Raw genomic sequence first — 12,749 nt, forward strand, 5'->3', positions numbered from 1 at the left:
TGTTGGCCCTGGGCTAGAACTCAGGATCTAGGAACTATCCCTGAGCTTTTGTGCTCAAGGCTAGCACTCTACCGTTTTGAGCCACAGCTCCATTACGGATTTTTCTGAGTAGTATATTGGTGATAAGAGTCTTACAGAGTTTTCTGCCCAGGCTGGCTGCAAGCCATGATCCTCAGATCTCAGCCTCCTGAGTAGCTAGAATTACAGGCATGAGTCACCAGCAACCAGCTGAAAAACATTCTTTACCTTTGAATGTATGGATATGTCTTCAACCCTGAATTACACTTTGCTGCTTCTTTTTTTTTTTTGTCGGTCTTGGGACTTGAACTCTGGGCTTGGGCGCTGTTCCTGTACTCTTCAGCTCAAGGCGAGCACTCTACCACTTGAGTCACAGTGCCACTTCCACACTTTGCTACTTCTAAACACAAATTTTATTAGAGTAAGAATGAACCACAAGAAGCTACCAATCAGAAAGTAAAAACTAGCACTTTCACTCTAGCTTTGGTGAGATCTTTTATCATCTAAACAACAACAAAAAAATGCTTTCTAAACCATTATATTGGCCAACACTAAGAACTTTGTAACTTTTTCAGTAAATATTAACATAAATTAGGATTTCCTCATATTTAAGCATAACCTTCAGACCAAAGCTTCAACACAGCTTACAGTTCATATTAAACCTCTTCAAATGAAACACTTTTTAGAAAAAGAGTTCATTTTCTCTGAATTTAAATAGGCTTATGATCACATAACTAGAAGTCAAATCCAACATATTAAGATACATCAAACAGTTGTTAAATTTTGAACAACTGTTGTTTGAGGTATAGAATTCAGAATAGGTTTCAAAAATGGCTACTAACACAGCCCTAGTTTCCTAAGTTAAAGAAAGGAAACACCATATTTTTAGTGCCTCATTCACTTTCCACAACCGAATGTTTTGTTCCAGTTTTCATAAACCTCTAGATCATTTGGAGACACACTAGGGCGCACAGTTCTAAAAGCATTTTCAAAATCAACGTAAGCTATAGGTCGAACTTGATCTGGTGTTATGGTAGCAATGTCAGCCATGTGCAAACTGCGAATGGGACCCAGAGAAGCCTCCCGGCAAAGCTGGGTCATGTCTGCTCCAGAGAACCCTTCCGACTGCTGGACCACCTTTTCGACTTCATCCTCACTGAGGCAACACTGCTCCTTGGACATCAGGCTGGTTACTATCTGTTTCCTGGCTGAAGCTTCCGGTAGGGGAATGTAAAGCCTTTTCACCAGTCTTCTCCGGGCAGCCTCATCAATCTCTTGTGGCCGATTCGTTGCTCCCACCACTAGGATTCGATCTTCAGAAGATGTGGTTGCTCCATCTAGCTGAACTAAAAATTCTGTTTTTATCCTTCTGGAAGATTCATGTTCACCATCTCCTCTTTGAGATAATAGGGAATCAATTTCATCAATAAATATCACAGCTGGTTGCTGACACCTGGCAACAGCAAACAATGCACGGACCATTTTCTCCCCCTCACCTACCCATTTAGACGTCAAGGATGAAGCGGAGATGCTAAAGAATGTTGCCCCAGACTGACTAGCGATGCACTTGCCAATTAGAGTTTTACCAGTCCCAGGAGGACCAAAGAGAAGAATGCCTTTTGGGGGTCCACGCAATCCAGTAAAGATGTCTGGTCTCATCATGGGCCACACAACTATTTCCTTAATTGTGGCTTTGGCAAATTCTACTCCTGCAATGTCTTCCCAGTGTACTGGAGGACCACGATCCATAATCTCACTCATAATAAGTTCAATCATCTTTGGCTCCAAGTTCTTGAGACGCTCATCCACAGGATGTGCTGGCTCTGAAGGTCCTGCCCCATTAGGCCTGTATTGCATCACTCCATTCTGCTCTCCCCCATCTGGCTTAGGTACAGGAGGTACAAACTTCCCAAAAATCCCTCGAGACCTACCTGCTCCCAGAGACTTTTTTACACCACCATATGAAGACCCAGATGCATGCTGGGGTTGGTGGTACTTTTTTTGCTGATCAATCCATAATTGTTCTTTGGCAGTTTTGAAGGTAGACAAGCTGCCATCCTCCCGTTGGCCATTATCTTCTGTTTTACTAATAACCTTATTCAGTGGTGGATTAGAGAAGGCATCAGTGGTACCAGAACCATAGAAAGACTGATTAGGTAAGAACATATTTAGTCCTACATTGGCTTTAGGAGAGCTGTGATTTTCCTTTTTCGTGTTTCTGAATAATGGTGTGGTGTGGAATCGTGCAGGGGCTGACTCACCGAGGAGAGACACCGAGGAGGCAGGACAAGTCTTAGTGGTGTTGGACAGCGGTGCATTCTGAGGCTGGATATATCCAAGGTTGCTCCCTGCACTGTCTTGGGTCCAATCTCTGTCATGACTTGAGCTGGCTAACAAGTCACCTTCTCCAGAACCTCTACAAACACTAAACTTGGGAAGATCAAAGACAGGAGCCTCCTTACGGAGTACTACTGAGGCCTCAGCAGGGTCCAAAAGAGAGTCCTTCATTTTCTTGCCTGCTTGCATCATCTTCTGTACACCTGCCATTTTGAAAATATTACTTACCGACAATCCAGACTGCCATTTCTCACTGTCAGTCTGCTGAGACCTTGCCAAAGCTAAGATGTTTTCTGCATAGTTATTCAGGCCAGTTTCAGCATTGTCAGAATCAATAATTGCAGAATATTTCTCGGCATACCTTTTGAACAGTTTGGTAGCACAGACCTGGGAGATCTCAGAGTTCGCCCAGGCATACTGAATGCGCAGCACCTGTGCACGGTATGCATCTGCCTTCTCTTTTGAGGTACAAGTGCCTGATGTAACTACAAAGTAATTCTTCTGCCATTCACTCAGATGCACAGACCTAGAGCTAGAGGTCTGCATGTTGAAGGTTCTACAACAAATGACCAAACTGAAGAGCAGTCAGCATCTAGGACAAAAAGACAATATTTTAAATATAGTTCAGAAAGTTCTGCTAAGAAAGGTAAACTGGATTTATTTATAAGGTGAAAGTCCTAAGGACACATTATAATATTTACTTAATTAGACTTCACGCATTCAAGACATAGAGACAAATTGATATTGGCTTAACAGCACATCTCTTTTTTTTTTTTTTTTCAACTAAAAATCCTAGGCAGGCACCAGTGGCTCACGCCTATAATCCTAGTCTCTCAGGAGGCTGAGATCTGAGGATCATGGTTCAAAGCCAACTCGGGCAAGAAAGTCTGTGAAACTCTTATCTCCAATAAGCCACCCAGAAAACCAGAAGTGGTGCTGTAGCTCAAGTGGTAGAGTGCTAGCCTTGAGCTGAAGAGTTGAGGGACAGCACTCAGGCCCAGAGTTCAAGCCCCAAGACCAAAAACAACAACAAAAAAAAAACCTTATTTCCATTTCTTAAAGTTCATTTTGAAAAATATTATTTTTACAATCAGATGCACATAGCATTGTGCCTTTGTGTTCCTGTTTTAAGAACATCCTCCTCTGGTCTCACTATGTATGTCTTGTATAACTTATCATGTTCCAGTGTATTTTAGATCTAGTTTCTGCATGTAAGGAAAAACATGTGTCATTTGCATTTCTAAGTTTGGCTTACTCACTTAACATGATTTGTTCTAGGTCCATCCATTTCCCTAAAAATGGCATAGTATTATCCTTTCTAATGGCTATGTAAAATTCCATTGTGTGTATAGGTACCACATTCTTTGGATCCACTCATCTCATCTTTTTTTTTTTAGGTGTTGTTTAGCTACATAATAATCACCACGGCAAACAAAATGATCCAGAAGTCTTACATAGGTAGAATTTTTAATAAACTAGCAAAAGAAAGGCAATATGGAAAAAAGCTGCAAGTACAGACACACAAACCAGTTTATGTCAAGTTTCTAAGAAAATTTAGATGAATACTCCCAAACCAGCCATCTACTATACGTGGGCCTTTGGTTTTCTCATCTATCAAGTAAGAGACTTTTGTAAGAATCAAATCAGGTAATTAATACAAAAATAACCAGAAAACTACTAATGTTATCACTACTAGGAAAATGTAAAAATGAGGCAGAGATTAAGAAACTTATTGCAGGTCACACAGCTGGTTATAAATGATACCAGAAGTCAAGTGTCCAGTTTCATCCCAGGTTCTGTGTCCTTCACCATATCCGCAATGTTCTTTGATACCTAGCAAAGGTCACAGATTGAGCTGCAGAATCATAACTGAGCACCATGAAATATTTAATCACTTCAGAGGCCAATGCACAGCACTAAAAACAGGATAATACAGTATCTTTCACTATTTCCCAATTTCATATAAAGTATTAAGAACTGACACTGCTAAAACACAAGGAACATGAGAGAAAATAAACCAAACAATCTACTAGTAAAGTGCTTGTCCCTTAGACTCCTCTCAGGTTATTGTCATTAAGTCTCTCTACATTAACCTGTATTTGAACAGAATCATGTGATTCTGAATGTAGAATACATCTGAATGTAGATTAACACATCATGCTCTTGGAACTGTACAATTTACCAACAAAGTCATAGTAATGTGTGTGTGCGCGTGCGCATTTGTGAGCTGGTACTGGGACTTGAACTCAGGACCTCAAGCTCTCAGTTGGCTTTTTCTTTCAAGGCTGGTATTTTACCACTTGAACCACAACTCCACTTCCAGCTTTTTGGTGGCTAACTAGAGATAAGTATCATAGCTTTTCTGTGCTTTAACCACAATCCTCAGATCTCAGCCTCATAAGTAGCTAGGATTACAGGTACAAGCCATGTGTATCCGGCAAGCAATAAAAAATTTTAAGAAACCTTTTTTGTTTCCTAAGAGTATTGCAATGAAGCAGAAGGTTAAGAATTTGTGTATTTTTAATTTATCTTCTAAATTATCTGGAAGTCAGCTTAATAAATTCTTTCCACCAAGGGCTGGGAAGGTGGCTCAGTGGTAGAGCACTTGCCTTGCATGCTCAAGGCCCTGGGTTCGATTCCTCAGCACCACATAAGCAAAAAGAAAAAAGCCGGAAATGGCGCTGTGGCTCAAGTGGTAGAGCACTAGCCTTGAGCTGAAGAGCTGAGGGACAGTGCCCAGGCCCAGAGATGAGGCCCCACTACCGGACCCAAAAAAAAAAAAATTCTTTCCACCAAGAGCCATGTCTAATTCACCGTAAACGCCAAACAATGTCTCACAAAGCATTTGTTATTTATAAAGAGGTATATATGGGTCTGAGATTTTGCATTGTTTAATTTTTTTTAATAGCAGTTGCATTAGCCCATACCTACAATCATAGCACTCAACTCAGCAGTAAAAGTAGAATTACAAATCTGAGGCCATTCAAGCAAGACTGTCTCAAAAAGATGATAGTAATAATAAAGGTTAAAGTTCAGTGAGACTGCAATTCATCCAATGCTATAAAGCTAAATAAACCAGTCAAAGGCAGTGCCCAGGCCCTGAGTTCAAGCCCCAGGACTAGTCAAAAAAAAAAAAAAAAAGGACAGTTTATTCTACTCCCTAATTTTAACTTTTAGGCTGGCTTTAAATCGTGATCCTAAGATCTCAGCCTCCTGAAAGTAACTAGGATTACATGTATGAGCCACTGGCACTCAATAGTATTCTAATATATGTTATACAACACTGGAATCAAGTAATTGAAAGAGGAAAATATCTATCACTAACTTCTACAGTCGCTATAATCATGACTCATCTTCTCCATGACCTCATTACAGTTTATCATCCGTAGTCTTGGGATGTCTCTAAGAGGGCAGTTAAAGTCATTATTCTCAGGAAACACCTTTTTCCCTTCCACTGCCTTTTTCTTCAATATGTATCTTCAAGGTCTATCCTCTTCCTTTCAACTCCGTCATTCATCCAACTACAGATAAGGATACTGCCCAATGCTGCAAAACAGCATAAGTACTGTCCTGCTTACCATTTGCAACTAAAGTGAACCTTTATGGCCTTTCCAAGATCTAAAAATTGTAGTTAATTAGCATTGATATGCAGCAACTACATTTCTTACTTTAATAGATTTTTAAAAAATTTTAAGATTATAGTTCTCTTGTTTACTGGTTAGGTGATTTCAAGTCAGAATTGTATTTCCATGACATTTCTATTCTCCCAGTACCTAGAATATGGGATTCACTAAAAATAAGCTAAACTAGGTACCATGTCTTACTCCTGTAATCCTAGGTACTCAGGAGGCTAAGATCTGAGGATCATGGTTTAAAGTCAACCTGTGTGGAAAAGGCTGTGAGACTCTTATCTCTAGTTAATCAGCAAAAAGCCAGAAGTGGAGCTGTAGCTCAAGCAGTAGAACTCTAAGCCTTAAGCAACAAAAGCTTGGGGACAGTGTGCTCAGGCCCTGAGTTCAAGCCGCAGGACTAGCACAAAAATAATAAAAGAATAACCTATTAAAGTGCTAGCACAGCTTCTATCATGTACCATACTGGACAGGCCTTCCACAGAGCTCTGCTTCCCAAACAGCACAGGAATTAAAAGGACATGGATCTGAAGGCAGGTGGTCTGTGTTTAGATCCTGGGTCCATTATCTGCCAGTCAGTAGATGTTTCCTTTTTCCTTTTGATATTACTAGGCCTTGAATGCAGGGCACTTGAATGCTCTACCAATAGAACCAAGCCCAGAGTCGTGTTTATTTTTTCAGGCAGGGTCTACTATCATTTCTCCTCAATCTTTCTACCTCCTCCTCCTGCCTGTGATTACAGAAAGGGACCACCATACTCAGCTTGGATAGCTCTCTTCATCTGTCTGTTTCTACCTATAAAAGGAGTGCAGAAACACAACACTCTACAAGCACTCAAAAGTTCCCCATGAAACACTAGTTTCATACCTCAGGAACTGTGTATGCCACATCAGCAGAATGCATCTCATACTACAGGCTGAGTATCTCTGACCCCAAATGTTTGGGGCCAGAGTGTTTTGGATTTCCAGATAATTATCTACCTACATCATCTGTCTGTCTCTGAGGTATCTTATGAAAGGGGGACTTGAACCGTGAAACTTGTTAGTGGTTTATATACATCCTCCCTGTAACCTGAAGGTTGCTTTTTACAGAATACCTTAAATAACTAGATGGGAAACCTGTCGAGGTCTCTCCTCGTGATGTCACGCGTACAGTGTTCGGCTAGTTCCTGACGCTGGCAGGTTGGCAGCATGTCAGGTTTCAAAGTAGGGATGCTCACTCCGTGTGTACTACTTCTGTGCTTGAGCTTCAGGCCCTGTGCTTGCTTGACTTGCTGGCTCTGCTTGGCGATCTACCAGTTGCGACCCACCTCAAGACCAGCTTCTTGCTAAGTTAATAGGAGATGGAGTCTTATTAGGGCCTTTGGTTTGCCCCGCCATGGTTCGGGGCCGCCATCCCTCTGGACCTCAGCCTTTGTCAGTACAAACCGTGAGCCAAGCAGCTCTCGCTTCAGAACCAGTCGCTTTCCGCAGTAAGCGGTTCCGGTTCTCCCACGGCGCTGGCTCCAGTCAGCTGTCCCCGAACCTGTCAGCCACAGACCCAGGGTCGCTCGGCCCGCCGCCGGCGGGGCCTGGGCTCGGCCGAACGTGCTCCGGCCTGCGGGGACCCTGCGGGGACCACCTGCGCCCCCCACCCCGTTCGCCTCCCCGCGCCGACGCCGAGCCCGCCCGATAGTCGCGTCCCCCCGCCCTGGGCGCCGCGCGGGCCAACGGCGTCCCGCACAACGCCGCGACTCTCACCGCACACCTGCAGCTGGCCGCACCGCCGGCTACGTCCGAAAAGCGCGGGTCCCCAAATGCGCCTGCGCGCTGTGACGTATTCCAGCCCGCGCCGAGCCGGCTGGCGCGCGTGGGGGCGTGGCGTGATGCAAGGGGTGGGGCTGTGGGCGGGGCTGGGGAGGGGCGGGTCCTGGGCTGTGGGCGCCTGCGTGGTACAGCCTGGGAGACGTGGACCTGCCCAGTCCCGGTGGTTCTGCGTGAAGTGTAAAGCGCATCTTGGGCTCGAGCTTTTCAAATGCTCCGAAGTGAAAGAAGGAAGTGGTCAGAGTTCCGAGAAAAGTCCTGTTGCACACACCTGCGTGAGCCGACTGCCCTGCCCGCCCTCTGCACCAAGACCCGGGCAGAGAAGTTGGTGCATTTAAATTAGGAGCCGTTCAAGACTGCTTGACACAAGGTCACCCACCCGGTCCCGAGTCCTGCCCCGGCCTCAGCCGTGTGTCCGTGCAGGACTTACAGTTCCACCCCCCATGTCTTGAACTCTGGACCCGGGCGCTGTCCCAGAGCTCTTCAGCTCAAGGCGAGCGCTCCCGCTTGAGCCACAGCACCACTTCCGGTTTTCTAGTGGTTTATTGGAGATCAGAGTCTCACGGACTTTCCTACCTGGGCTGGCTGTGAACTACGATCCTCAGATCTCAGCCTCCTAAGTAGCTAGGATTACAGGTGTGAGCCACCGGCGCCCGGCTCCCATCTCTTTCTTTACTAGTGGATGCCTGGACTCCTGTCAATAGGTGCAGCTCTCGTTAGGACTGATGTCAATAGGAGATGTAGTACAGAAGTGACCACGAGGTGGCATACCGCAGACTTTCAGTAGGAGCTGTGATCGTGTGTGTGTGTGTGTGTGTGTGTGTGTGTGTGTGTGTGTGTGTGTACACGGGGCCAGGGAGATGTAGTACAGAAGTGACCACGAGGTGGCATACCGCAGACTTTCAGTAGGAGCTGTGATCGTGTGTGTGTGTGTGTGTGTGTGTGTGTGTGTGTTCACTGGGCCAGGGAGATGTAGTACAGAAGTGACCACGAGGTGGCATGCTGCAGACTTTCAGTAGGAGCTGTGATCGTGTGTGTGTGTGTGTGTGTGTGTGTGTGTGTGTGTGTGTATGTTCACTGGGCCAGGGAGCTGTAGTACAGAAGTGACCACGAGGTGGCATGCTGCAGACTTTCAGTAGGAGCTGTGATCGTGTGTGTGTGTGTGTGTGTGTGTGTGTGTGTGTTCACTGGGCCAGGGAGATGTAGTACAGAAGTGACCACGAGGTGGCATGCCGCAGACTTTCAGTAGGAGCTGTGATCGTGTGTGTGTGTGTGTGTGTGTGTGTGTGTGTGTGTGTGTGTGTTCACTGGGCCAGGGAGCTGTAGTACAGAAGTGACCACGAGGTGGCATGCTGCAGACTTTCAGTAGGAGCTGTGATCGTGTGTGTGTGTGTGTGTGTGTGTGTGTGTGTGTGTGTGTGTGTGTGTTCACTGGGCCAGGGAGATGTAGTACAGAAGTGACCATGAGGTGGCATGCTGCAGACTTTCAGTAAGAGCTGTGATCATGTGTGTGTGTGTGTGTGTGTGTGTGTGTTCACTGGTCCAGAGAGATGTAGTACAGAAGTGACCACGAGGTGGCATGCCGCGACTTTCAGTAGGAGCTGTGATCGTGTGTGTGTGTGTGTGTGTGTGTGTGTGTGTGTGTGTGTACACTGGACCAGGGAGATGTAGTACAGAAGTGACAACGAGGTGGCATGCTGCAGATTTTCAGTGGGAGCTGTGATCCTGTGTGTGTGTGTGTGTGTGTGTGTGTGTGTGTACACTAGGCCAGGGAGATGTAGTACGGAACTGACCACGAGGTGGCATGCCGCAGACTTTCAGTAGGAGCGGTGATTGTGTTTGTGTGTGGGGGGGGGGGGGGCTGGGACTCGGGGGCCCAGGACTCAGGGCTTCACACTCTTGCTAGCTCCAGACTGGTGCTACCATTTGAGCTACACCACCACTTCCTGGTGTCTTTGGAGATAGAGTCTCGCAGAAGATAGAGTCTCGCAGATTTTTTTTTTTTTTTTTTTTTGCCCCAGCTAGCTCGATCCTTGGATCTCAGCCTCCTAGTAACAAGTATTACAAGCACGAGCCATCAGCTCCCAGCTGACACCTTATTTTTATTGTAAGTAATAATACATTTAGATTCAACCTCTTATGTTGTATCAAGATTTTTCTCTTTTAAAATAGGCCATATTTTATTATTTTATTATATGGGCTTAATGCTTAAAATATGCAAATTCTACACTTTCCTTGGGAGAACACAAGACTGTCTTCTCTGGGAAGGAAGTTGACAGCTTCAGTGGACAAAGTATCAGTCCTTTGACAAAAGGGACTGTAGGAACTTGCTGCTCATTTACATATTCCCAAATTTGACAAACAGGATTTGTTAACAGTTCAGTGAGCTAATTAGGGTTTGGGATATGGGGGGGGGGGCTTGAGCTTTTTTAATTGACACTTTTATGTGTGTGTGTGTGTGTGTGTGTGTGTGTGTGTGTGCCAGCCTTGGGTCTTGAACTCAGTGCCTGGATACTACCCCTGGCCTTTTGTGCTCAAAGCTAGTTTTAGTACTTGAGCCACAGGCCCTGCTTTCAGCTTTTTGGTGGCTAATTGAAGATAAAGAGTCTCACAGACATTCCATCCTCAGCTGACTTTGGATCATAATCCTCAGATCTCAGCCTCCTGAGGATCCGGCTTAAACATCCTTTCAATTGACATATAAGTTATACATATGTACATGGTTCATTGTGCTATTTCAATTCATGTGACTGTTAGGTAGACTGTCATGATCAAATCAGTGTCATCACTATACTCCTTACCTCAAACATTTGTTACCATTTGTTTTGTGGTGAGACCAAAATCCTCTCTGGTAGCTATTTGACATGTATAAAACAGTGTCATTGTCTTTGATGGTTCTACTGGACCATCAAATGCCTGACCCTATTCTTCCTTTGGAGCGGAAGGATAATATGGCACCAACCAATGTGCATCTTTTTTTTCTGCCAGGAGTTGTTATCAGAATTTGTGATTAGAGTTAGTCATGACTCCATAGGGCAGATGCACTTTTCAAACAATAATACCCAGGCCTCGAGTGGAGAACATCATAACGTAACTCCATCTCATTGACTGGATCCAGGTTTCATCTTGGTTATCAATTTATTTCCCTTAGAGTCGAAGTGTTCTCCAAGTAAACTTTCAATACTGTTATGGGCATCTAGGATGTTGACTGACAAGAGCAAGCATCTCAGTAAATACATGCTGAATAAGTGAATTCCATTGAAAAACGTGCCAGGATGAGATCTCAGCTATTAGGATGGGGCAAGACAAGAATCAACACAATGAGACACAGGACATCATGATGACCCAGTACCTATAGACTGATTGGCAATTATTTATTTACTGAGTGTTTAGACACATAACAGGACAACTGAAAAGACACAGGTATACTCTCCAGTCATGATCACAGATTGCTCTGCAAAATGTTTCCATACTCCTTTCCTGCTATCACTGAGACTTCCTAAGGATGAAAACCTGTGGGGGGGGCACTGTGGGTTTTTTTGGGGGGTGTTGGTCGTGGGGCCTGAACTCTGGGCCTCAGCACTGTCCCTCAGCTCTTCAGCTCAAGGCTACCGCTCTACCACTTGAGCCACAGTGCCACTTCCAATGTTTTCCACTTATGTGGTGCTGAGGAATTGAACCCAGGGCCTCATGCACGCAAGACAACCCTGTGGGTTTTTTAATGGACAAAAATCACAGCCAAAGAATGAGTAAAAGCCATAGCCACTGAGATAAACTTTCCACAGAGAAAATATTTTTCATTGACAACACCAGAAAGACACAATCACAAGTCTGTCATTAACTTTGAACAGACATAGGAGGCCACAGAGAGGGTCAGTTCCACAGAAGTAGGGTGATGTTTATTTTCTTCTCCTTCCAGTTTGCCCAGACTTCCTTCCAACATCCAGTCGCTATAGGGGAGAAAAAAAAAATCATGAACGTGTGTCTACATGAAGGACAAATAGGTACAATCCTGTGGACTTTTAATATGAATATACACAATGCATATACTATTTTCCTGTGCCGCAGAGGTCATTAAGAAACGTGAAATCATTTGGAAGGAAGCTTATATTGCTGAGCTGGCGAATTTAGCCCACAGCTATTAGAATCTCTGCCTACTTTCCTACCCTCTGTAACAAACAGAAATAGTTCCTACTCTCTCACAGAATTAGGACCACATGAGTATTCAATAACCTCATATAAGTACAGGAACACCTACGGTACTAAATTTTCATTGTTCCAATTAAGCTAGCCAAAACCAATACATGCAGTATAATTTATTACACTGGCCTATACACAGTTAAGGAAATTTGAAATTAATTTTTTTTCCTTTTGAAGCTTCAGCGAGTATAGTGCCAACAGGAGTTGTAGCGCTCATCAGAAACCAGAGCTACACTGTCTCTGTATGTTATTTTGGGCATGTGGCACTATGATGCTAACATGATACATATTTGTTAAATACATTCAAACAGTAGTTTGCAGAAATATTCATCAGAAGTGGTTGCCTGCTGCCATTTTGTTTTGTGTATGTCTACATCTTTTTGTGTGTGTGCTAGTCCTGGGACTTGAACTCAGGGCTTGGGGGCTGTCCCTAAGCCTTTTTGCTCAAGGCTAGTACTCTACCACTTGAGCCACAGCTCCACTTCTGGATTTTGCTGCCTAATCAAAGATAAGAGTCTCATGGACTTTCCTGCTCGAATGGCTTCAAACTGTGATCCTCAGATCTCAGCCTCCTGAGTAGTTAGGATTACAGGCATGAGCCACAGGAGCCCACTTTGCTTATAGATTTTTATGCTTATCACAAGATATGATTGTACAACATGAGTCTTTCTGTGGCACCTTCCAAAAATATTCAAGATATGACAGAGCTGAACCGGAAGGACATTCTTTTTCAGCTTAGGAGGCTCTTGTTGGGCCAGGAAAA

The 12,749-nt window shown here is 44.3% G+C and overlaps 2 protein-coding genes across 4 annotated transcripts in view; both read right to left on the bottom strand.

Moving 5' to 3' along the window:
* Positions 1-819: 819 nt before the first annotated feature.
* On the bottom strand, positions 820-7,779 carry Fignl1 (fidgetin like 1). 3 transcript variants are annotated; one of them, XM_042685009.1, is made up of 3 exons: positions 7,731-7,779; positions 912-2,947; positions 820-866 (listed from the first exon to the last, which is right to left on the bottom strand). In XM_042685009.1, the coding sequence occupies exon 2, from the start codon at positions 2,899-2,901 to the stop codon at positions 916-918; it is 1,986 nt and encodes a 661-aa protein (XP_042540943.1). In that variant the 5' UTR covers positions 2,902-2,947; positions 7,731-7,779; the 3' UTR covers positions 820-866; positions 912-915. The 3 variants fall into 3 exon arrangements, with proteins under 3 accessions (XP_042540943.1, XP_042540941.1, XP_042540942.1); XM_042685007.1 differs by having other exon boundaries at positions 820-2,947; XM_042685008.1 differs by having other exon boundaries at positions 820-2,947; positions 7,724-7,753.
* Positions 7,780-11,411: 3,632 nt separating this feature from the next.
* Positions 11,412-12,749, bottom strand: part of Ddc (dopa decarboxylase) — a 101,086-nt gene continuing 99,748 nt past the window's right edge. Inside the window, exon 15 of the mRNA XM_042685075.1 lies at positions 11,412-11,736. The gene's annotated coding sequence lies outside the window, so the exon portion shown is untranslated. The remainder of the gene's footprint in view (positions 11,737-12,749) is intronic.

The sequence above is a fragment of the Dipodomys spectabilis genome, unplaced genomic scaffold (genome assembly GCF_019054845.1).
Source record: "Dipodomys spectabilis isolate Male_0828 unplaced genomic scaffold, ASM1905484v1 ptg000092l, whole genome shotgun sequence".
NCBI classification, from domain to species: Eukaryota; Metazoa; Chordata; class Mammalia; order Rodentia; family Heteromyidae; genus Dipodomys; species Dipodomys spectabilis.